General features: G+C 42.6%; 1 protein-coding gene across 4 annotated transcripts in view; it reads left to right on the top strand.

Moving 5' to 3' along the window:
- The window catches only part of BIN1 (bridging integrator 1), a 32,077-nt gene extending 8,757 nt beyond the window's left edge, over positions 1-23,320 (top strand). For 2 of the 4 annotated variants that reach the window (XM_032951557.2, XM_032951559.2), the window contains exons 7-16: positions 2,735-2,827; positions 4,704-4,789; positions 6,251-6,326; positions 9,868-9,950; positions 13,253-13,385; positions 15,952-16,077; positions 16,390-16,503; positions 20,329-20,457; positions 21,006-21,107; positions 22,139-23,320. In XM_032951557.2, coding sequence (XP_032807448.1) covers positions 2,735-2,827; positions 4,704-4,789; positions 6,251-6,326; positions 9,868-9,950; positions 13,253-13,385; positions 15,952-16,077; positions 16,390-16,503; positions 20,329-20,457; positions 21,006-21,107; positions 22,139-22,246 — 1,050 coding nt within the window. In that variant the 3' untranslated portion in view covers positions 22,247-23,320. The remainder of the gene's footprint in view (positions 1-2,734; positions 2,828-4,703; positions 4,790-6,250; positions 6,327-9,867; positions 9,951-13,252; positions 13,386-15,951; positions 16,078-16,389; positions 16,504-20,328; positions 20,458-21,005; positions 21,108-22,138) is intronic. The other 2 variants (XM_032951558.2, XM_032951560.2) reach the window with 2 other exon arrangements.
- Positions 23,321-26,983: the final 3,663 nt, after the last annotated feature.

Here is a 26,983-nt window from a genome sequence, read left to right as displayed (position 1 = left end):
TGCCATCCTTTGCAGACTACTCATTTTAATTTAAACGCGTTGGCTTTCTCAAGAAAAAGGTCATGGATGTGGCTTATCAGGAATCCAAAAATATTTAATATTGATGAATAGCATTTAGATTTTAGTCTTGACAACTATGCCCGGATTTGCTTTGTTATTTTTGCTCCCCTTAGTGACACTATGTAATACAATTTTTGTTCCTGGGTAGTAAGTGATATTTCTGAATTGCCTAAAAGGTATAGAAAATGGCTATTATTCCCCACAAACTTTGCTTTTGTGACCAGGACAGTGATATTTTTAAATTGACCTATTTTCAATGAGAAAACGGGCAAATTTGTGTCTTTTCGTTCACATGAAGTCAGAAAAAACCGACATGAATAAAAATGTACATGCATTTATACTCAAATAATACAAAAAATACTACAAAAGATGTAGAAGTGAGTAGTTTTTCGAGATTTACGATTATACTGTAATTCACTTTCACGAATCAGCCCCCAAATGTAGTCTTCCATCATGTTCTCGTTATATTGTCCTTGGTAGCGGTGTTCAAAGTCCAGTATATCGTGGTGGAAGCGCTCCCCTTGCTCCTCCGAGTATGCTCCCATGTTCTCCTTGAATTTATCAAAATGAGCATCAAGGATATGGACTTTGAGGGACATCCTACAGCCCATTGTGCCGTAGTTCTTCACCAGATTTTCAACCAGCTCCACGTAGTTTTCGACCTTGTGATTGCCCAGGAATCCACGAACCACTGCGACAAAGCTGTCACAAGCCACTTTTTCCTTACTAGTGAGCTTCTTGGGGAATTCATTGCACTCCAGGATCTTCTTTATCTGTGGTCCGACAAAGACACCAGCTTTGACCTTTGCTCAGACAGCTTAGGGAAGAAGTCTCGAAGGTACTTGAAGGCTGCCGACTCCTTATCTACAGCTCTGACAAAATGATTTCATAAGGCCCAATTTGATGTGGAGTGGTGGCATCAGCACCTTCTGGGGGTCCACCTGTGGCTCCCACTTGACGTTGTTCCTCCCTACAGAGAACTCGGTCCGCTCTGGCCAGTCCCACCTGTGGTAGTTCGCCTTGGTGTCTCTGCTGTTCCAAAGGCAAAGATAGCAGGGAAACTTTGTAAAACCGTCTTGGAGACCCATCAGGAATGCCACCATTTTGAAGTCTCTGATGACCTCCCAGCCATACTCATCATACTTCAAGGCATCCAGCAAGGTCTTGATGCTGTTGTAATCCTCTTTGAGGTGCACCGAGTGAGCCAGGGGAAGAGACGGGTACTTGTTACCATTATGGAGCAACACGGCTTTGAGGCTCCTGGATGAGCTGTCAATGAAGAGGCACCACTCATTCTGGTTACAGGCGATTCCGATTGCCTCGAATAGACTGGTCACATTGTGGCAGAAGCAGAGCCCATCTTGATGGGTGAAGAAACTGCAAAAAGGTTGGTGACGCGTCCTCTGATCTGCGACTTGCACACTTTTATCCAACAAGTTCCACTGTTTGAGCCTAGACGTCAAAAGCTCGGCATTGGACTTGGTGAGACCAAGATCTCTGATCAAGTCGTTGAGGTCTTTTTTGTTGGGGTAGTATGGGTTTCTCTCCTCAGCTCCACCTCTGAAATTGTCATCTGGATCTACAACGTCTTCCTCGCTCTCTAACTTGCTGCTCTCTTCTAAAGACAGCTGTTCTCTCTCCGGAGGAGTGGGTATGGGGAGCTCATGGCAGTGTGGCACCGGGGCGATGGATGAAGGAAGGTCTGGATACATGATAGCAGGTGCATTCTTGCCAGTCCGACGTTTGGAAGGGTCCACCATGCAGAAGTAGCAATTGCTTGAATGGTCAGTGGGTTCCCGCCAAATTCTTGGGATAGCGAAATTCATGGCTCTCTTTTCCCCTCTGTACCATCCTACAAAAATACATTTCACCCATGACCAATGTGTAAAAGATTCTCGCAACATTTTTCATGAATTTTTTTTTCAATGACATTGAAAATTGTAAAACATTTTAAAATTAAAAACTTTTACAATGTACATTTTTAAAACTAATTTTAGAACATAAAATTCCGAGCAACAATTGCCCATCTTACCTTCCAGAGTTTTTTTGCATTGCTCGCAGGTGAAATGAGGTGCCCAGGGTTCGTCTTGATCCCTGACAGGCATGCCGAAATATGCCTTGTAGGCCTCGCACATCTTAGCAGATGCTTCCACAGAGTACTTTTACGCTCTTGTCTTGATAAATTGTCCGAAGGCATAGCAGAGTGCGTCTGCCGGATGCTTGCAGCCTCTTGATGCCATCTCAGAAAAATGCAGATATGTATCCACTTAGGCAGCTGGAACTAAACTGAAATAGTGGGCTTAAGGCCCCTGTATTTATACTACTATTTATATTACTGGAAAGTTCAAGAATGTTCGAGAAGTTACTCCAAGTTTACTGAGCACTGAATCTATCTGGAATGTTCTGGAAAATACATACATTTCAAAATATCACTGTCCTGGTCACAAAAGCAAAGTTTGTGGGGAATAATAGCCATTTTCTGTACGTTTGAGGCATTAGCAATTAGGAAATAACACTTACTACCCAGGAACAAATAGTTACTCGGTGTATAATCAAAGCTCGGGCTCCAAGTGAGATTTTGTGGCGGCAGTATGGGCAAGCGGTGTATGCACGATCGCATCATAAAGTCCTCCCCTTGCCGCCTCTGTTGTCTCGTGTCGTCTGCGTCCGTCAGCCGGTCTTGCTGCTCGAAAAAGCTGCGCCTCAGTGGTGTCAGGGAAAAATCCAGGCCCATCTCATTGCCCAGACAAACCTCCTCAAAAACCAGGTGATGCATCGGTCTTCCCCCTGATCATTCTGTACATCGTGCCTCAAAAATTGTCCCATTTTCAACTCTTTACCTTTCGTTGTCCTGAATAACATTTGCATTCACATTCATTATTGTTTTAAGCAGTGCCGGCCTCTATTGTGTGCATGCCCTTGCCTAACCCTTGAAGCTGTCTTAGAATGTGCGGTGCCTTTTGAGCAGTGTTTTTTATATTATATAATTATTACTCATCCCAGATTACTTTTTTGGACATGGTGATTACAAAGAGACTAAAATCTTTGCGTGCTATAATTATCCTCGAACATATTGAATGTTTGTTCAATTTGTACCAGAAGGCTGCTGTGATGTGCAGTTTCAGCATTAATGTCGGGGTGTGCTTTCTTGATGTTCCATTTCGTGCCATAGAATACTTTCCATCTTCATGAGTTTGTAAAATGCTTGAGATGCCAAGCTCTACACACTCTTGATCTGGCTGGATTTTTTTTCCTTGCCTACTCTTCCAGTAGCTTTTTGAAAATTGTCCCTCAGCTCTCTGACTGACCAAGTGAAATGCAAGTGCTGTAAATATGGAGGGGTGGCCGAGTTCTATGGAAACCCACATTATGGTGTGTGTGAGATAGTACACTTCAGAGTCATCTCTGTTAAGTCACATGCATAGTACAGTGGTTAGTGCACCGTGCTATGAGTTTACAGTTTGGCTTTGGCTAACACCAACGGTGAGTGATATCCGAATGAGTTCTGGTCCTACCACGCTCTTAACCAACCCGTACTTGTCAGCATAGTGAAGTATAGTTAAGCAATCCCCATGACCAAAAGAGAATGGTTATAAATTACAGTACGTAAATCACGTGTCACCAGAAGAAGTGTCTGAGTATTTTGCCTTCCTCCCTATAATTTAAGATGTGCGGTATAGCTTTCACAATGGTCTGTAATACATTTTAACTTTTTATAGAAGTCATGGGCGGAGTTTAGGGGGGGGGCATGGGGGGGGGCAGTTCCCCTCCAAACTGGACACCTTTATACATTTATTTTCAGTAGTTAACAATTAATATTATCAATTAATTACGTGCAATTCCTTGTGCGAGGGACAAAGTGAACCCCTGCCTCCCGAAATATAGAAGTCAAACTCCGCCTATGATAGTGCAGAGGTGGATCAGTGGCACAGTAGTTATTGCAGTGCATTCCAAACGGGGAGACCTGAATTCGATTCACGACCACCGCTAACGTCAGTGGTGGGTGGTATTAGAACCAGTTCTGGGCCTTTCCCTTGTTAAGCCCACACTGATCCGTGTAGAGAAGTATTGTCAAAAAGCCTCATGACCATTACAGCATGGGAAGGGCTTCATCGAGCAGTAGATTGACAAAGAACGTTATTCTTACTCCAGTAGTGTATGGCGGTACATTGTGCAGCATGAAAATGTAAAAATCTTTGTTGTTCATGCCTTTTCCCTGAAGTTCATCAATGACCTGATGTTTTAATCAATGATGCCAGTTTGCACACGGTAAATACAACTTCCCAAATTCAAACGGTGTGCTCTATTCCATCTTGATTCGTGTTAGAGGAGTCCAAGACTAGCTAGCATGGCTTTGATTGGCCTCAGCTTAGATGGTCAAGGTCAGGCTTATGAAGGGTGATGAAATCATTTTTAGATTGTTCAGTTAAATTACTTGAAAAATAGTTTATCTAATGAGCTGTATTTGCATATATTTATACTTTGTAACACATAGCTGGTACTGGAACGTTATTGCAAAAATAGAAAACAATATTGGGTAAAAAAATTGCAATGTTTGTACCAAATAGTCAGTAGAACCTATGAAGCCTCTCTGTCTTTGGAGGTGTAAAATGTGTTGATGTGCAAATATAATCTTGGTGTAGGCAGAAGAGGATTACCTGAAGGCACAAAAGGTGTTTGAGGAGATCAACAATGACTTGCAAGAGGAATTGCCGGTGATTTTGAACAGGTATTTTTGGTATTTTGGATTTGTGTGACAGCTTTGCATGCCCAGGGCTGGTGACAACAAATATTCACAATTGCCAATATGTTCAAAGAGCGAAATGAAGAAAATAAAATCACTTTTTACTTTCAAGTTCTCCCCAGGGTCTCCCAGTATTACTGCTTTTGTTGTTTATTGGTCGTAATCTCTCTACGGACTCGGCTCATTGGCCAGGTAGAGCTGGAGTAAAGGTGTTAGAGTTCGTTGCTCGTTTAATAAACTGGTATTTTTTCAACAGGGGCAAAACCTCAGAGTGTTTAGATTTTAAATGGTTTTGTCTATTGTCACTCGCATGACCCCACAACTGAGAAGGCCACATTACACACAAGGGCAACATTTGAAACTCCTTTGGAAGCAATCTGCAATGACTGGATACATAGATACAAATTTCTTCACGTTGCAAACTTTCCAGGCTAGGTGATATATATTTTTTTTTAAACCTGTCAGCCTTGGGGTTTCAAACCCACGAACTCAGAGGTGCTGGCTCAGTACCCTGACACAGTGCATTAAAGCACTTGAGCCTCAGAGCCACATATGTTTGAATATCTAATACAATGACATTCCCTGCAGCTTGTTCTCCCATTGGATTGGTCCATTATTTCCAACCCAGTGTGACTCAAGAGACGTTGCATTAACTCCTGCCCTGTGGGGGCACATGTCCTGTTTTCACTTTTTTCCGTCACATTAATGTAATCGAGTTCAATACGTTACAATAAATGTGAAATTAGTGAGTATTTTTTTCCTCCGTGGGAACTTTATTTGATCATAGAAGTACTGGAGTCCTTCACTCTCTCCAAAATGTGGGTTTAACAAATGGACAAAATTGGAAATGCTTGAATGTACTGGAGGGAGAAGCTACACTCACATTTTGCCTTGCATCTGAGTGTCTGTTCTGTGCCTGAGCCTAATATGTCCATCAACAAAACCGTACCCTGTAACACACTGGTAAAATAGTGGTGTATGCAGGCACTTGGATTGTTGCTCACGCAGGGTTCGTGGGAGCTAACTCGTGGTCAAAGTAGCTTGGATGAGATTATGTATCTTAAATGGGTAAATACTATCGTTCTGTAAATTCATGATGTTTATTATAGAGGTGGATCCATTCATTGATACCCCACTGATTTTCTAATGACCCTTGTATTTAGATGTCAATAACATCAGCTTACACATTATTAAATGCTGTAAACAAGTTAGACTGGTTATGCGAGACCATGAATCAGGAGTGTGTTAAAATATTTAATAAGTGTATAAAGATCGTTGCAAGACATGTCAAGTATGGGAATTAAAATGTTATTTTCTATCTAATTTCTCAATATTTTTGCGGTGTATCTATATATGGATCGCTTTGTAATTTGGATTATCTTCTCTGTACTTTGTTGTTTCATTGATCGTTACCAATTGATGATTTCATTGTATTCCTCTCTGTAGCCGAGTGGGGTTTTATGTGAACACATTCAAGAGTATCGCTGGCCTTGAAGAGAATTTTCACAAGGAAATTGGACAGGTACTCAACTTCTACTTTATTAATTTCATGTATGTAGTTTTATTTACTACTATATTTACCCAAGAATGTTAGTGTGTAACGCGTGTGACGCCACTCTACATCGACCAGACCCCCTCATTAATAATCATGAACAGAAATAATAAAATATATAAAACAATAAAATTCTCACGACGTTTCGACTGCAACACAAGCAGTCATCATCAGGTGTGAAAACCAACGGCAAGAACATTTGAAAGAAGTGGCGGGTTGTATTTATTTATTTTTAAACGTTAGCACCACGGATAGCGATTTGACAGTTTGTTTAGATGGACGAGTCCATCTATGTTCGGAAAAGAGGAGGGGGGAGACGAAAAATTAATGTATGCTGTCTGAAAGCCACCGTAAGCATGAACAATCAATTAAGACCCGAAATGGTTTATCAAATCCTTCCAATGATTGCTAAGCCAGAATCCATCTTCTTGGTTGAAATTGTCTCAGTGTTTGTATATGTGGATAGCCTCATGAACGAATCTCTCATGGTAGCCAGATGACTTGCAAAGAACCTCTGTCTTGGAGAAGTCAATGTCATGTGAGCCTACTGAATTATAACAGTGATCTGCCACGGCCGAGGTGTTGGTCCTACCGTGTTTAAGGTCTGCTTTGTGTTCACGAATGCGGCCCGAGACATGTCGTTTGGTTTCTCCAATGTAACTACTACCACAGAGGCAACTTATTTTGTAGACACTAGGGTACTGTATGTCCGGAATCACATCTTTTACAGACGGAACCAGATCACGGATTTTATGTAATGTGTTGAAACGGACCTGGATCTTGTGTTTATTCAAGATTTTGGAGATCTTTTTTGTGATCCCCGCAATGTAGGGTAAAGTGATGGTTTTGAAAGGCTCTTCAAGAGGGTCCTTCATGGTTTGAGTGATAGCTTTGCGGATTGTATGATCGGAGTAACCATTAGCCTTAAGAGCTTGGTGTACGTGCTTGAGTTCACTGCCTATGTGTTCCTGGTTGGATATGCATTGGGCTCTATGGTGCAGAGTCTTGATGAGAGAATTCTTCTGTGATGGATGGTGGTGGGAATCCGGTTTCAGATAAGCATCTGTATGGGTAGCTTTCCTGTAGACAGAGTGGCTCATTGAACCATCAGGTCTCTTTTTTATTAGGACATCCAAAAAAGGTAGCTTGCCATCTTTTTCGACTTTCATGGTACATCTGATGGCTGGGTGCATGGAATTGATGTGGTCGAAGAATTGGTCTAGAGCAGGCCGGCCATGTGGCCAGATGACAAAAGTGTCATCCACGTACCTCTTCCATAAGGTTGGGCGCAGAGTAGGAGTCTGGATGGCGTCAGTCTCAAATTTCTCCATGAAAATGTTGGCTATAACCGGAGATAGGGGGGAGCCCATTGGGGTGCCCTCAGTTTGTTTGTAGAAAGTTCCATTCCAAGTGAAGTATGTATTGGTTAAGCAGTGTCTCACGAGAGGGGGGTACCTCAGTGTTTAGTCCTTGATGAACCAAGTCTTCAATGATTGCGATGGTGTCAGGTACAGGAACTTTGGTGAATAAGGAAACTACATAAAAACTGACAGGCAGGTCGTCTGGGGACAGGGAAATACCCTTGATTGTCGATACCAGGTGAGTAGAATTTTGTACCGCAGAGGTGGTTTTTCCAGTGAAAGGCCGCAGGATTTCAGACAGAAAACGAGCGAGTTTGTAGGTGGGGGAGTTGATAGTAGAGACGATGGGATGAAGGGGTGTATCTACTTTATGTATTTTTGGTAAGCCGTATAATCTTGGTGGCCTAGAAGCAGAAGGTTTCAACGAAAACTGTTTAGTTTGATCAATTAATGCGGTTGAATCAGAAATTATTTTGTTGGTTTGTGTGACGAGGCTGTTGGTGGGATCTCTTTTTATTTTTGTATAGCTGCCATCGTCGAGTAATTCTTTAATTTTGTTGTTATATTCTATTTTATCCATGATGACAGTAGCATTGCCCTTGTCGGCTGAGAGGATTACAATGTCATCCCTCTTTTTTAATTGATATAATTCAAAACGCTCATCTTTGCTGCGGTTACTAGCTGGCATCTTAGCGTTTTTGAGGGTTGCAGTGATTTCAGATCTTGCTACGTCTGCAGCGATGTGACCCAGGCCCCTGAGAGCAACGTCTACTTGGGCAATGATATCATTAACTGGTATGTGTTTAGGTGTGACTGCAAAGTTTAGACCTTTAGCTAAAACGGATTTCAGACCATCAGAAATAGAACTGTTACTGCGATTAATTGCGACTTTGTTAACGCCTAGCTTTTTGGTGTGTGGGTCCGGTCTTTTGTTGGAGAGGAGGTTAAATTTGGAAATCAGGTTGTCCTTACATTTGGTCGACATAGTAGCAGCTGAAGAGGCAGTCATATTGTCTACATGTTCCCAATCCGATGTGGACATTGTTGCCGTCAATGATAAGTGTGATTTGTAGAGTGTCTTGTCTAACTGATCTAGTTCGGTGCGTATAAGGATGATTTTCTCTGAGATAAGAGCAAAGCTAGTTTTGAAAAGAATTCGTTTCACATTAGCAGTTACAGCAGCAGAGGTCAGTGTAAATGCGATTGGTATTATCCCAGAGTCGCGGCATCTCTTCAGAAAGGTGAGAGACTCGATCAGCTGAGCCTTCTTATCCCGGAGTTTGTTCAAGGATCTTAAAGTTATGTGGAAACCCTCCCCGTAGAGGCGGTTAAATTTTGATTTAAATCTTTCGTTACTGCAGTGATTCATATTCTTGGTTCTTTCGGTAAAGTCACGTTGAAGGGAAACAATAAAATTATAAAATATATATAAAACAATAAAATTCTCATGACGCTTCGACTGCAACGTGACTTTACCGAAAGAACCAAGAATATGAATCACTGCAGTCACGAAAGCTTTAAATCAAAATCATGAACAGGTTATGTCCTTCCTCTTTGGTTCTTTCGGTAAAGTCACTTAGGTATAAAATAAACGAAATCACGAAGTTTCGTGAGGGCCTGCATTGGATTCCAGGTTTCAGCTGTTAACTGTCCGTGATTGAACGGAGTTCTCAAGTTTAGTTAGTTGATGGTCTCAGGCCGGTCACCAATAACTGCACAACAGGTATTGTACCAAATTTGATTTTCACTTAATGTGGCAAAAATTCCAGGTCTGAGAATTCCATTTGGCAGCCATGCGACGAACACGACAGTGGAAAGGTACAGTGCCTCTAGTGTCAATAAAATGTTACTTAAATGGATCTCAGAAGTGATTCTGTTATATCACTTTCTACAGGCAGTTCTCTAACAAGGAGTGATGGTCTCCTCTTCGAGAGGAGTGTATCACCCAATGCTGGACAAAGTTCGACGAAGCGTCCTATCCTCCAAAATGGCACTTGACTCTCAATAGTCCAAATTGAAATAGAAATGTGAAAAGGGAAATAAACATACTTTGCACGAGTTATGAGGACGAATTACTGAAGGTGTTTTATGCAATGAGACACTGATTGTGTTTCCAAGCTGTGCTTGTGTACACTTGTACCCCCTGTCAGCTGAACCATGAGCTACTCGATGTCATGGTGAAACTGGAGGACCAGCACTCGACCAAGGCCTTCTCCATCCACGGAGCTCCCAGGTGCCGTATCACTGCTACTTGCAGTGCTCTCACCTTTGAACTGTGACACAAATTACTTAATTTTGCACGTGTTAGGCATTATGTTTGAAGTTTCACTCCACGTGTGTTGAGCATGATGTCTGACGTTTCACTCCACGTGTATTGGGCGTGATGTCTGACGTTTCACTCCACGTGTGTTGGCCGTGATGTCTGACGTTCCACTCCACGTGTCTTGGCTATGATGTCTTACGTTTCACTTCACATGTGCTGTGCATGATGTCTGACGTTTTAGTCCACGTGTGTTGGGCGTGATGTCTGACATTTATCTCCACGTGTGTTGGCAATGATGTCTGATGTTTCACTCCACGTGTGTTGGCCATGATGTGCGACGTTTCACTCCACGTGTTCAAGAGTTTTCTTATATTGTCTTTCAAGCTGTAGTTAGTTGATCATACAATCACAGTTGCATCATATTTCAACGTTGCATGCTTATGTGTATATCCACACACCATGCTTAATTCTTTTTAAATCATTCACTATCATCATCATTAGCCGTTATTATTTCAGTTCTACACGAAGGGATCCCCACATGGTCACTCTTCCACACGATCTCGCGATGCCTCTCCACCTCCCACGCTTGAGCTGGTCTCTTTGCGCTAGCTTCACTTGTGGTCGTCCTCTGGCGTGTTTTCTTCTTTGGCTGCCATTCTGTTCGCAGTCTTTCCTTAAAAGTCAACATGGTGTCTCTAATTTGTGTTTGTTCTCTGATCCACGTGTTACTGTTTCTCTATCTCAGTCTAATTCCCAGTTAGAATCATCTCCACCATAGGCGGAGTTTGACTTTTTTACTTGGGAGGTGGGATGGGGGGGGTTCGCTTTGTCCCTCACATGAGGTATCGCGGGCGCATATAATTAATTTTAAATCCTTATTGTAAACTACTGAAAATAAATTAATAAAGGTGCCCAGTGTTAGTGGGGCCATTGCACCCCGTGCCCCCCCCCCAAACTCCTGCTATGATCTCCACACTTCTTTGTGTGTTCGTTCAGCTTTTTGTCGCATTTTATCTGCCATATTTCCTGTTTGCAGCATTAAAACATTCCTCTTCTGGCACATTGGTATGTTCGTCTATTAGCCATTTGGTTTTCCAAAAGCACTCCACCCTTATCTTGCTCGTCACTGTAATTTTATCATTTTGATCCTGATAGGCCTTCAGTAATCGTCCTAGTTATGCATACACTGTGGTGTTTTCCAGGTGTGGGCCTATGGCAGTTACTTTTAATATTTTGCACACTGAAAATGAAGGACGTGGGCAGGTGCTCCAAATCGAGGGAAACACATTTATTGTGGTAATCTGTAAAAATGCAACAGCACGTGGTGTCACACACAGCAACCCTCAACCGAGTCGCCATTAACCACGTGACTGGTGTATAGGTCGGGTTATTCAATAACCCTGCCAGCCATCTACAGGCCCGACTCAGTATCGCATGCTGGTGTACACACTTTTTATTTAGTGAACTTGTTGTAAAGTACTGTACTTTTATTGCGATGATATTTATCTTGAGCTGAACTTTGCCGCTTTATTTTTAAGCTCTCTTCAATCATTTCCTGTTGTTCATTGCCATGGGTTGTTAATAGTCACTATCATCAGTGAATCTTAAATGGACAATACGTACATTAGATGAGTGTGAGTTTGTTTGTGAATTATCATTCATCAACTTCTTTTTTGTTGTTGTTTTCATTCTTCAATAATGTGTGTGTATTGTATTCTCCGACTTATACTCATTCTTTTTTAAATGCTTTTATATTCTATGCATTTATATATTTTCCTTTTCTTCTTTATGCATTTGGTGATTTCAGATAGCACGTTCTTTGTTTCCCGCTATAAATAATGAAATATAATTAGCAATGTACTTTCACGTATGTTCGGTCCACTGTCCACTACAATTCTAGTTAATTATTTATCGTGATGACGTCTATATTTCATCGTTTTGCTTCTCTCGGGATTTGAATACGCTCTCAGCTTCAACGATAAGTAGGTTGATCCAACATAATTCATGAGGGATCATTAACATTTTCAATGAAAGCACAGATGCAAGAACATTTTTGTCAAACTTAGATGCAATCCGTTTCTTTAAGACCATGTCTTTCCAGAACTTTTCATAACATGCAGCAGATTAATTAATTACATTGATAACTGCTATCATAGGTGTGAACATTATTGTGGCATTAAGCTGTGGTTTGTGTTACTGTGGTGGAAGGTTACTTGTAGTGGTATTGTGATTGTTTATGGTTATTGATGTAAACTCATTGGAGTGTGCATGTCTTTTGTCAATCCACTGCTGGATGAGGGCTTCCCCACGCCACGCAGGCCATGGGAATTATTTGACTGCACTTCATGCTGGTCAGTGTGGATTGGTGAAGGCGAGGAGACGTAGAAGAATAAGCACTGCCCTCTGTTGCCCACGATCTTACCCAGCAGTGGCCTACAACTCCTGTTTCATGTACAGTCGTCGCCCGCTAAGTAACTGTACGGGCCCAAGGCTGCTTAGCTTTTGAGATTTTATGAGACCGGGGGGACATTGCAGGTGATTTGGTCATCTTCTGCATTGTAACAGTGGAGGCTAATGGGCTGTGCTGTTTGTGGTTGTGGTATTATTGCAGTGGTGTCTTGTAGTGTTGCTGTGACAGTTGCTATAGGGGTTGTTGTTGTTGTGGTGATGGTTGGTTGCTACTCTAGCTGTGCATGTTTGCAATAAAATGGATGTGGAGAACTCAAATGAAGAAGTTATAAATATATTTCACTAAATTTTCCTGAACTTACTCCAGAATCTCAGAGATGTCTCTGTGCTCACCAAGTGTGATGCAGTAAGCGATCACATGCTGCTGCAATGCAATTTACACTTGCCAAAGAAAGGACAATGCTAATTAAAGTCACAAACATCACCAGTTAATGTCAAATATGTGGTTCAGATGGTAGGATAATTTACACTACAAGCAACAGATTTCAGTCCACAGAGCAGCAACATGATGAAATGTCACCACGGTGGCAAGATGTTAACCACCACGTTCTCCCCGTGGTCGCGTGGATTTTTCTCCAGGTCCTCCAGTTTTCCCCTCCACATTTATTAACATGCGTTTAGAGCATTTGGCCCGAGATGAAATTGCCACGTGATGAAGCCACTGCGTTGAGCTATCATTTGTTGTCATGGCGCTTCTGAAAAAAAGAGCGATATAGGAGCTCAGTGTGTGGGGCCTTACCTCGGAAAATAAAAAAAATGGTTTACAAAATGATTTTGACAAATAGGCATTTTGTGTCTGGCAGGGACTCGAGGCCACTGAAGACACGCGAGCCGCCCCCCAGCATCGTGGAGCCGCCCGCGGGCACCAGCCCAACGAGCGACGATGCGACGCCGAGCCCCACCCATGCCCCCACCCCTCACAAGTCGCCCATGCAGGTCACACTCATGTCGTCGCATCGTGCTAACATTCGGCTTTATTGAGCCGAGTGGTAGCACGGCGGCAGTGCGACGTAGCTGTCCGAAGTATAGTTCGGGTTGCACCTTGGGTTGTTTGGCACAGTGTTCATTTGGCACGAAGTCAGAGCAACACGCTCAACTCGCCTGAGTGTCGTTGTTCGGCGCGATGTCTTGAGGAACTGGAGTTGCTCCATGTATGGAATTTCATTTTAAGTGAAATGTCTTAAAGAATCTACATCATTAGACCTCCTTTGCCAGTATCACAATATAATAATAATAATAGGGTTTTTCCCCTTTTTTCTGGCAACAAAACTGTGTACGCCTTTTGGCGTCATCTGGTCGAGCACCAATTGGGTCGAGGCTCAAAAGAAAGCCGTCCGTTGGTGTGGACCAATCAGTTTCAAGGACAATGCACTATATATTATCATAGTATGTTTTTTGTTTGCATTTTGACTGAAGGTATTGTGGTTAATGCAGAGATTAATCCTTGTAAAAAGGTTTCAGTTTTGTTGCCAGAAAAAAAAGGGGAAAAACTCTATTATTATGTCTTAAAGAAGCTTCAACCACGAGGAAAGAAATATTGGATATTACGCCAAACAACGCGCAGTACAACCTGAAAAATATTTCACAGAGTTTTTCTTTAAATTTTATTACGCGGTAAGATAGTGTGTGGTACTGGGATCGAATGGTTGAAAAATGTATGTTTTTATTCTTTGGGTTTTTAGGTAAAGTCACGTAGATAGGTTCAAAGAAAATAACAAAAAACTACATTTCCATCGCAACATAAGCGGTCGTGAACATAAGGCCGATCTGAAACACGGTAGGACCAATACCTCGACCGTGGTTGATCATTGTTTTAATGCGGTGGGCTCACGAAATTCATTTCTCTAAGACAAAGGTACTTTGCAAAACCCACTGGCTATCAACAAAGATTCGTTCATGAAGCCATCCATATATACAGGCACAATTTCAACCAAGAAGATGGGTACAAACTGAGCAACCATTGGAAGGATGTTATCAACCAGTTTAAGTCATAACTGGCTGTGATGTTCCCACCTACCACCTTCCGATGTTAGTTGTTATTTTCGGCTCTCCGATTTTACATTAACATGTCAAATTTCTCACACACAGCCACCTTCGCGCGCCGATCTAGAGCTTGCGGCTCTGCTATCTTCCATTAACATGCTAATCTCTCACATTAACATGCTCATCTCTCACATTAACATGCTCATCTCTCACGTTAACACGCTAATCTCTCACATTAACATGTTCATCTCTCACATTAACATGATCATCTCTCACATTAGCATGCTAATCTCTCACATTAACATGCTCATCTCTCACGTTAACACGCTAATCTCTCACATTAACATGCTCATCTCTCACATTAACATGCTCATCTCTCACGTTAACACGCTAATCTCTCACATTAACATGCTCATCTCTCACATTAACATGCTCATCTCTCACATTAACATGCTCATCTCTCACATTAACATGCTCATCTCTCACATTAACATGCTCATCTCTCACATTAACATGCTCATCTCTCACATTAACATGCTCATCTCTCACATTAACATGCTCATCTCTCACATTAACATGCTCATCTCTCACATTAACATGCTCATCTCTCACATTAACATGCTCATCTCTCACATTAACATGCTCATCTCTCACATTAACATGCTCATCTCTCCCATTAACATGCTCATCTCTCACATTAACATGCTCATCTCTCACATTGACATGCTCATCTCTCACATTAACATGCTCATCTCTCACATTAACATGCTCATCTCTCACATTAACATGATCATCTCTCACATTAACATGCTCATCTCTCACATTAACATGCTCATCTCTCACATTAACATGCTCATCTCTCACATTAACATGCTCATCTCTCACATTAACATACTCATCTCTCACATTAACATGCTCATCTCTCACATTAACATGCTCATCTCTCACATTAACATGCTCATCTCTCACATTAACATGCTCATCTCTCACATTAACATGCTCATCTCTCACGTTAACACGCTAATCTCTCACATTAACATAGCCACCTCAGTGCGTTCGCTGTGGAGGCTGCTCACCGACTTAACATTATAATGAACCTATCTACGTGAATTTACCGAAAGACTTAAAGAATATGAATTCCTGCAGTCCCGAAAGCTTTAAGTCAGAATTAAAATGTATGTTTTTTTTACTGCAGGTTTTTTTACCTTGTGATATATGTTTTACATTTATACAAAGATCACTATCACTAGTATGTGTTTATTTTTTTTATTATAGAACAGCTCCCATGTACAAAATGCCCTTGCAAAATTAAGAACATTTTAGACATTTATATCCAAAGGATTTATTGCACTTACTTTCACGTTAATGCAATTCCTGCACTTAATTTAGTTCAAGGTGAAAAATGTGTGTTATTCTACATTTACTTTACCCAAAGCTACCCTTTTGTCTAGCTGTGCAGCTGTATGTAGGTGTAATGTGAATTTGTGCCACTTTCTCATTGTTTTGTCCTTCAAAGCAGGGCCGGAAAGGACCACCGGTCCCACCACCCCCCAAACTCACCCCCAGCAAGGAGATGGCACAAGAGGCCATCGTCAACCTCTTTGATGACAACTTTATGCCCAACGCTGCCACCGCAAGCACACCCGTAAATATTTATAAGGATTCTGTGGGTTTTATGTTTTGCTGAGTTTGCTCACATCAGCTAATAGTTATGGATTTAGTGTATTGCAATAGAAAACATTATTTGGGTCTGTAATGGAAAGTTGTGGCCACTTGGCTGTAAAAGTTAGTGCATTTTAAAATGTCTGATTTGTACCTTTTATTTAGCATTTTGTATGTTTTTCACTCCTGGATTATGATGATTGCAAGATGAATATGTGTGTGTACAGTATATATACAGAAATATATTGTGTTTTCTTTGGAAAGGTTAGTCACTTGTTGTAATGCAATTTGTCAGTTTGAGGTTCCCTTGTCCAAGAGAGCAGACACAGGAAGCCTCCTCGATCTGGATTTTGATTCCGTGAAACAAGAGCCCACGTCTCCATCCGTATTTCCACCGCAAAAGAACCAGGTACGTTTCAGTGCCGCGGCTGGGTCCTCCACAACATTAAAAATGCATGTCCCATTCGTTTTAGGATTTTCATTATTGTAGCGGCCGCGTTAACTAAATACAATTTTTATTTGCTATTGGTTCAGTGCTTTTGTAGAGTTTTTTTTATTGATTTCACTGACATGGACAGCTTAGCTATTATGTATTACATATTCACTTTGTCATAGTCTTCTTTGATGCATATTGTATGCTTCCATTGGTTATGCCTATTATCTCTCATCTCTTCCCCATTGCTGTCAGTCTATATTATTGGATCTTGCATGGGAGATTAGTGAAAAAACGTATGAGAGCAGTACTAACGAGGCACTTGTAGCATGACTTGTTTCTCTACTACTCTATGCTGTTGGAGTCTTTGGCTTGAACACTAAGTTACAATAATCCTTTAAGAAACTCCGGTGTGACTTATGTAACTTGCAGCGACGTGCACTTGGTAGATACACTGTTTGTAAAGGTGTTTCTGTTTTGGATTTTTTTGGAGGAAATCATTCCAATTAGCAATCTTATTATTAATGTGAAGCACAAGATGCGCTGTGATGCGTCACCATTATGTAACCGGCAGATTCTCATTTTTTCTGCTTATTGCGTAAAATTTGTGTTTTTGATTTACGATTAAGAAAACCATCATGTGCTATCGATTTGAATCTGCAAATTCGACGACTAAAGGTCAGGAGCCTTCTTTTGCTATAAACTTCATATCTGTATACAATTTGTAAATTAACAATATAGGGATACAGGTATTAGCGCATATATATGATCAGATAGCATATATAGTATAAGCATCTCCGTATTAGAGAAATGAAAAACGAACCATTTAAATATTCATGTATGTTGAACTTCTTTCACACTGTCCGTAGCCAACCGTGCTAATCGGAGGTGCGAAAAATTGGGAACCCATAGGCTTAAATAATGGAGTCCCATTTACTACTATAATGAGCCAAGAATGTCTGTGTGTCCCATGCATGACGTCACTCCACGTCGGCCAGCCCCCCTCATGAATTCTCATGAACAGGAGACGTCCTCCACATGGACCCCCCCCTCCACCATTAATAATCATGAGCAGGTGACGTCACTCCACATCGACCAGCCCTCCTCATTAATAATCATGAGCAGGTTATGTCACTCCACATGGACCCACCCATTAATAATCATGAGCGGGTGACGTCACTCCACATGGGGGGGGGCGAGGCGCTTGCTCCCCGCTCCTCAGCGTCAACTGACAACCCTCACTACAAAGGCAGAACCCCCACGTCACGCGATCTCCGTAACGCTGTTGAGACATAGAAGTAAAAAGGACGTCATGATGAACAAGGGATTATAACCTTAAAATGAATCAAGTCTGTGTCACCGTGAACTTACAAAGTGCACACGAATTAAAGCCATGAATATCACGTCGCGGTCTGCTTTTCGCTTGCCAGTTTCAGATTTACTGAAATACACCCGTCCTTGGATGGGCAAAAGGCTCGTAGTTTATTAGGAGTTCCCTTGCGAATAATATCTGCTAATGCAGTAGCATTTGCATAACTGCTGATGAGAAGCAGAAAGTTGAAATTAGTACATAGTTTGCATGATTAAACAACTGCTTTTGGATCAGTGGTCTCGAAAGCTGATTGGTTGATGGACTACAGATCTGTGTATGTGTGGAAACCAAACACAGAACCGAGTTCTGCTTAAATATTATTTTACATTTAAATATGGTACTCTCCAAAATAATTGTTCCTTTTTTAACTATGGACCATTTTTTTGAATTGCTTGTAATGTATTACACTATTAATTAATGTTTACGACACACAGCTAAAAGTTTAACAGCCCATCATTCATCATTTGACAAGTGCAATAAGGTATGCAGAACTATTTATAGAAGGGCCATTGCCAAAATGTCACCTATCATCTATATATTTGTGTTCTTGACAAATGTGTGGAGTTTTTTTGTGAGCTGTGCTTGTGCAGCATTGCCAATGCAGCAGTATTACCACTGCATAATTTATAGACGCGTATATGAAAAAAATTACCAATGGAAAACAAGAAATGGTAATTTGGGTGCCGTGTTTTATAGCACGCCAATGATGACAAGACGCTTAATGTTCTCTTGCTTGAAATGACAAAATGAAGCATGTGTACCAGCCTTAACCATCCCATTGTGTATTTTCAATTTGTTGTTTCCGTATAAGGTATCGATCACCGGTCAGGCTGTGAATCTGACAAGTTGGGCTTGATCCGCTGTGTCAACGGCACTCCGTTTCGCTGTCGCTTGCACATTGGTTTTTGTTGGCATCTGTAGTATATTTCGGGTTATTCTTTTCATCGGTTTTCCACTAGCCATTTTCCAAAAACGTATTGCGTGTTTAACTTGCAGTTGTTTATTTGTCATTTATTTGTCATGTCTCACGATAAAGAACATCACCACTCTTGTTGATATGGGTCGGTCATCTATGAGCATTTTGATGTGTCCCCTGGTGTGCTTCACCACTTAGCCCAATCTCACACGCCATCTGTAACCGTTCTATATCGGTCGTGATGTATTCCGTGTGATTAACACAAGTGTTCAGCGCTTGTCATTTACAACCCTCGGTATTGCAAAATCGGTTCGTAATCAGGTAAATGTATCTGCTGTCCTTTTTTTTTAACATCAGTCTTTGGACGGTGCAAGCAAACATTGTCCTTCTAAGATGCCCATCGTGGAAGTGGTGGCCACGGCAAGCAGATTATGCATTTATATTCTATCATAGACATTTATATATGTATTCTATCATAGACATTTATATATGTATTCTATCATAGACATTTATATATGTATTCTATCATAGACATTTATATATGTATTCTATCATAGACATTTATATATGTATTCTATCATAGACATTTATATATGTATTCTATCATAGACATTTATATATGTATTCTATCATAGACATTTATATATGTATTCTATCATAGACATTTATATATGTATTCTATCATAGACATTTATATATGTATTCTATCACAGACATTTATATATGTATTCTATCATAGACATTTATATATGTATTCTATCATAGACATTTATATATGTATTCTATCATAGACATTTATATTTATATTCTATCATAGACATTTATATGTGTATTCTATCATAGACATTTATGTATGTATTCTATCATAGACATTTATGTATGTATTCTATCATAGACATTTATATATGTATTCTGTCATAGACATTTATATATGTATTTTATCATAGACATTTATATATGTATTCTATCATAGACATTTATATATGTAGTCTATCATAGACATTTTTATATGTATTCTATCATAGACATTTATATATGTATTCTATCATAGACATTTATATATGTATTCTATCATAGACATTTTTCATTTGGATAATCTCTTTGATGGAACGTCTCATTTGCAAGGGTGTCTGGCCAAGGTGTCAAGTGACACATGCATAGCTAACCTTTAAATCTACAATATATACAGCATATATATACTGTCAAATACATTCATACCGAGTTGAAAACAGGAATGGAGCAGCCAGGGCAGCACACGTGAACATCACACGGCAATAGGATACGTAAATAAATGGTGCTGTGCCACACCTGCATCACAAAGGCATTTGTTGTTGTTACATTTTAAACTCTACCAGTAAAAATACCATAAAAAATGCCATAAAAATGCCATAAGATGACCGTTTTATAAATTGGTGTAATTGCAAGTGAAATGCAAAATATTCCATTTGTGCTGCAGTACATGGACATCTGCTTATTGGAACCACGTAGTAACATCCCCCTCTCGGTGTTCCAGCCAGTGGAGCTGACCCTGAAAGATGCGAGCTTCGGATGCATGGCAAACGTCTCGGCGGAGCGTCCCCCGATTGCCAACGTCTCCACTTCGGCCCAGTCTTATGAATTTCCTCCAGGTTTCTTGTACAAGGTAAAGTGAGCCCGCCACTGCCACGTTACTCCCAAGAAAGATCATTTAAGGATCTGCATTAATAGGGCACTTAAATGTCATGACATCGCAAAAAATAAATCAAGCGTAATTGAAAATCACTAAATACTAGAGCGGTATTAAAATTAGTATTGTCAAATTCATCAGCTCTGTATCCTATTGTATTTAGGGAAAACATTAATTGTGAGCTTAGCCAAAAACGGTTAAATCATCTCTTTTTATGCACCGCTTATTATTTTAACTATACGGCAACGTTTTTTTGCGATTGTGCCACTGTAGAGCTCCCCAATGTATTTTCAGGTTTTACTGCATGTCGTTCGGCACGAAGTCCAACTTTTCACATCACCACATGTTGTCAAACAACACGGGGACAGCCAGAAAACACATCTGAAAGTTATACAGTACAACCGCAAAAAAAAAACCTTTACTGTTGAATTAAATAATAATCGGTGCGTGGAAGTGCTTTGGTTGAGCTTGTAAAACTTTGGGTGATGTTGACTGTGCTACTCCGGCTGCTTGTGACTACTCAGGTGCAGGTCCAGCACGACTACACACCTGTGGACACGGATGAGTTGTGCTTGAGCAGTGGCGAAGTGGTGCTTGTCCTGCTCTTTGAAAGCCCTGAGCAGCAGGTAGCAAAGTTCCCTTTTGCTCTCTTTGTACATTGTACACAGTTGTTGAGTGCTTTAAATGTAACCCTGGAACTTGGGGGGGAGAGGGTGCGGGAAGGACAGATGTAGCAGGGAGTGAGTGGTTTAGAGTTAGAAAAAACACTGTCCAATTCGCATTTTGTAGCATAAATGCATTTTTTAGTAAGTTGCACTTTGGATTAGAAAACGCATGTACTAGAGAATGTGGCAAGTTGGAGGCATATTGACAATTTAAAAAGCAAGTCGGCTTGGGCAGGACATGTTGCTCGAAGGGATGATGACTGGTGGCCCATATTAATGATGAAGTTACAGTCAAACGAGGGAATATGCCCACAAGGACATTTGCCTTAGAGATTGAACAGTGAAATTCACACATGTGCAAATTCTAGATTGATTGTTGCATCGCAGCGACCATGCTGGGATGGCAATGGCTCGTCCAGCAGTGGATAGATGATGACTGATGAGACTCAGCATGCACGTAACTATATATTCCAAAGTCTGTTTTTCAAGTTGTGCGTGCCACCTTTGGTCGTTTTAAATAGATTGAATGTTGGCCGTGCACCAAAGCATTTGCATTAATTGAATTAGCAGTATCCTGCAAAGGGAGCTATTTCGTAAGATCACCATCTGTGTAATTTAGAGTTTATGTACGCCCATGTGCTTCTGTTACACAACATCACTTCCATTCTGTTAAGCCATGAGCAATACCAGTAACGTGCCACAACAAAATATAATTTAACTTAATGTGATAGACAAACAGAAGCCCGCACGATGATAGTTCCGTGCGTGCGAATGGCACATCCTTTCCACAAATGAAATGGCTCTCCCCCCAATGGTTGCAGCTGTGCATCTGCGTGCATCCCAACCACCCTTTTGGTGGAACGACGTTCGCAATCAAGAGTTGGCCGCTGCTTGCATTTAAAGGTGCACTGCTCTCCTCGTCCTGGAAGATTGGCGGGGGCGAATAACTGACGCGACGGCGCATGCGCTTCTCCCCCCTGTGCCCCTTGCAGGATTCGGGCTGGCTCGCAGGCATCAAGGAGGCAGATTGGATCGCTCACAAGGTCCTTGAGGGCCACAAGGGCGTATTCCCAGACAACTTCACCCTTCGCATCGAATAGACAACCATTTTTATCCCGTTGCTATCTCGGGGTCCATTGCGGTGGGGGACGGGGGAGGTGATTTAAATCCCATCCACCTCTGCACGCAATGGGACATCTTGAGTAAATGACCCGTCCGTGTGCGCTTGTGTAACTGTGTAACTGTGTGTGTGTGTGTGTATTATTGGTCTATACCATTGTGGAAGCTCTTGTTATGCGTGAGATTTCGGACCCGGGGTTTCTGCTGCATGTGGTCCCCGGACAGCTAGCAAGCACGAGGTCGACAAACCCATGTTAAGTGAAAGAGAGAGCTTCTAAATAATCTGCACTGATGTGTAATGATTACATTTCTGTCACGTTGACAGATATTTGTATCAAATATGTAGTTTGACTGCGAGATTTGGGTTTGTATGACTTCTTATTAGCTAATTAGTGGTCAGTGCACTCTGACATCACCATTAACATTGCGGGAAGTTGGACCTTTGCTCACACAGTGTAGTTCGGTTACAAGTGTTTTATTCCTGTAACACTGTTAGGTTTTCATATGGCACCAACTGTTACTTCTTATACCCATTTTCAAACAACTTTTTGTCCATGTGCATCCAGTATTAGTCTGTTTATCGAAATCCCAGGTGTTAAAACAATGGTGTTAACACAATTCCTGCTTTAGTATTGTGAATTATCTTTGGTAAATTTGTTGAAAGTTGTAACTAATTGACCAGCTGTTGTTGATCGATTATTGTCATTCAGTGCTATGTAAGTGTTAATGAAATATGTAAAGTATTATTTAAATGTCAAATTGCTGAGCTGTGATTTCCAAAGTTTTAAGTGTACGTAAAAACACCACAATAACGGAACCTGAAGAGCTTGCATGTTTCGTGGAATAACTAGTTGTTTGCATATTTATTTGTCAGATAAATTTAATTAATGAGGTTATTTTGTAAACAATCTGGCAGTGTGGGGGGGGGGGGGTCCAATATTGGAGCCTGAGAGTCACTGTTCTGAAATTACCGTAAGAGTCCTTTTTAATGTACCGTGTTGTGACTCCACTGATTTGTTTTCCAGCGCGATTGCGAATAAAGTGGGGTAGAACGACGGGAGTGTGTGGTAGTGTCTCCTGTGTGCACCGCCAGAATTCACTAAAGATGAAGCACAACATAATGTCCTTCCACTATTGACAATATATTATGTGCTTGCTACCAATTCAGGGGAAAATGCGACATTTACCGAGTAGCAGAAACGTAATAACGAGCACCAAGATAAGACGACCAACCCTGCTGCCCCCGCCTCTGCTTTTGTTTCTGATCTTTAGAAATCGGTCGACTAGTTTGTAAAACCAGGAGTGCCATCAAATCTGTTGCCGAGCTGGGCAAGGACCGAGGGAGGCATCGCGATTTCCATTGCATGACACTCGGCCACCACAGATGTGCTGCACACAGGAGCTCTTGTACTTACATTTGAGTCTCATTAAAAGCAGAATGGGCAAATAATGTCAGTCCGTTCAATAAAATAGACCAATGCTTACGTACGTATATATGGAGAGACATTGCATATTTGCGTTTAGTGTTCTCCACGCGACACCAATTATTATTTTGTTTAAAGTACAAAGAAAACGTTGTCCAACGTGGTTTTATCGAATGCATGTTTGGACTATTACTTATACACGTTTTATCTAATGAGCTCGGTGTTCCTGAACACTTGGGTGATGTTTCGGCGGTGCGCGGTTTGACGCTGCTAAGATTCTCATCTCCGCGTTGACAAGTCGTGCCGTGAGAGTGCTGCATCCGTTGGGAGGTGTCAATGATCGACCATGAGAACGATTTAAAAACGATGTATGTTTTAGTGTGCGTTTTCGCGTCGGACAAAACAACCCCCTACCTCCTCGCGGTGCCGGACGGGCAACTCTGTGGTGGACAGTGCTGTGGGGGGAGGGCCAATTCCGATTGGCTCCTCCCCTCATGGCGTCTGTGACCACCACGGGCTAAACGGGGGCTCTGGATGGGTGCGAGGGGCTGGTAACCCCTCCACCTTCAAAAATTTACCACTAAACCACGTCTAAAATATTTAACTAATAAGCTTGTGCCGGAGGCCCCGGGGGGACAGGCATCTATGACGTCTCCTGGCCAAACCCAAATTGGCGGAGCCAGCAGGAGATTGAATCTCTACCCTCGGGGCTCCTCCAGAAACAACAAAAAGCCACTTCGTGTGGCCACGTGGAATGTTCGAACGCTCACTGCGGAGGAGAGGCTGCCACTCCTCTGTCGGGAGCTGGACCGGTACCGCCTGGATCTATGTGGCATTCAGGAGGTCCGGTGGACCGGTTCTGGCTCCTGCCACCATGAGGGGTGGACAGTCCTCTACTCGGGGCAGCAGACTGCCAAACAACAGGGTGTGGCTCTTCTTTTGAACATAAGAATAAAGGGGGCGTGGGAGCGTGGCGGTGAGGTGTGGGGAGCTGTAAGCCCCAGGCTACTTTGAGCTCGCCTTCCCATCAACCGGAGGCGAGGAGTGGTGGTCGTGGTTACTTATGTCCCCACTGAAGACGAACATCCGTGGAGGGATGCAGGCAAAGCCGATGAGTCAGATGCCTTCTATGACCTCCTGTCACAGGTGCTGGCTAAAGTGGCCCCTCGGGATAGAGTCATCTTGTTGGGTGACTTCAATGCCCAAGTTGGTCATGATGCTGGCACCTGATCTGGAGTGATTGGAGGGCATGGGACAGATCAGCTCAATAACAACGGTAGGAGACTGCTAGATTTTTGTGCAGCCCATGGGCTTGGTAATTACCAACACGCTGTTCCGGCATTGGCGCATCCACACAACATCATGGATGCATGCCGGGTCCAAGCAAGAACATCTGCTGGACTACAAAGTGACGGACCAGCGGATGCGAGCCCATGTCCTTGACACCAGGACCTACTGTGGAGCTGATCTGCCCTCTGACCATCGACTAGTCATCTGTAAGATGCGCCTGCCATTCTTCCGCTCCGGTGGTGGGTGTACACCCAGGACCCCATTCCAACCTAAAATGGCCTGGTCTCAGTTATCTGATGAAAGTTGCAAGTGAGAATTGCATCATCGCTTGCAGCTGGGGTTGGCATCGTCCCCCACTCCTCCTGATGTCGAGGGTAAATGGGCGAGGTTTAGGACTGTCACTCATGCAGCTGCATTGGCTGCTTTGGGTACGCGGTCCAGACCTCCCCAGAGACCCTGGCTGACAGAGGAGGTGTTCAGGATAGTTGAGAAAAAGCGACAGGCCCACTGTCATCGGCTACAGAATCCCACGTCAGATAATGAGGAGGCTTACCGCAGCCTTCGCTCGGAGGTTCGGAGAGCCGTGAGGCGCTGCAAGGATGGGTGGTGGTCGCGGGTTGCTGAGGAGATGGAGTCTGCCTCAGTGGCCCGCGATCACAAATCTCTATTTATCTCCATCAAAAAAGTAATCTGCAGCGCCACACCTATTACCATCATTAGGGGAAAAAACGGTGATCCAATCTCTGACCCCCAGGAACAGCTTTGCAGATTTGCTGAGCATTTCTGTGAGGTCCTGGGGGAGGGGAAATCCCTCAGCCAGGAAAACATCGTGGCACAAAGTGGGGATGACCCTGCTGAGGCTGCGGTGCCTCAAATATTGGAAGAAGTCACCCCCTGTGAGTGGCTGGCTGAGGTGCCATCTGTTGAGGAAGTACTGAAGGCGATCCGGAGTCTGAGACCAGGAAAGGCAGCGGGCAGAGATGATCTCCCAAGCGAAATGCTGAGGGAGGGTGGCGTTTGTGCACAGACTGCCCTATATGACATCATAACAACAGTCTGGACCACTGGACGGGTTCCGCAGGATTGGAAGGATGCCCTGGTGGTCCCCCTCTTTGTTTAAACTGGTGTTTTTTTTAACAAACAGGTGGCTTGTGAACAGGAGTTGTCTTTAAGAAGGGGGACCGCACAGACTGTAACAACTACAGGGGAATCTCACTCCTCAGTGTGCCAGGAAAGGTCCTGGCAAGGATTATTCAACATTGCCTTGCCAGACACGCTGAGGAGAGGCTTGCGGAGCCCCAATGTGGTTTCAGGAAAGGGTGGTCCTGCACAGATGCCATATTTTCTGTCCGTCTGCTACAGCAGAGGTGTAGGGAATTCCAGCAAGACCTACATCTCTGTTTTATTTACCTGCTCAAGGCCTATGATACCATCAGTAGGCCTGGGCTCTGGGTTGTTCTTCGTGCTTTTGGAGTCCCTGACCCTCTGCTCACGATCATTAAGGACCTTCATGATGGTGAGCGGGCCCGGGTAAAACTATGTGGCCGGGAGTCAGAACTATTCCCTGTACACCTTGGGGTGCGACAGGGATGTCCTCTGGCTCCCACATTATTTAACATCTATTTTGACCACGTAGTTCGTGAAGCCTTCAATAGCTGTACCGGGGGAATCTCCATTTAGTACAGATATAATGGGAGGCTGATCGATGCCCGGGTGCGGTCAAGGGATGGCTCCCTATTGCTCAACCACGTTATGTATGCCGATGATTTAGTAATAGCTGCTCATTCAGAGGGGGAGTTGGAGACGCTGCTGCTGAGACTGGAGCGTGCCACTAAGTGATGGGGCCTTACCATCAGCCCCACCAAAACTAAGCACCTGCCTGGGTATTTTGTAACATCGGACACTCCATCCCCACAACTCCCAATCGGTGATGGGGCAGTTGTGGAGAGAGTGGAGAGTTTCCCATACCTGGGCAGTGTGCTTATGACCGGCTCCAGTTTAACA

Source organism: Petromyzon marinus, chromosome 10, assembly GCF_048934315.1.
Source record: "Petromyzon marinus isolate PM22_M1 ecotype Great Lakes invasive population chromosome 10, UKy_Petmar_22M1.pri1.0, whole genome shotgun sequence".
NCBI classification, from domain to species: domain Eukaryota; kingdom Metazoa; phylum Chordata; class Hyperoartia; order Petromyzontiformes; family Petromyzontidae; genus Petromyzon; species Petromyzon marinus.
Note: the sequence above shows the minus strand (reverse complement) of the source record. Positions and strands in the feature narration are given on the sequence as shown.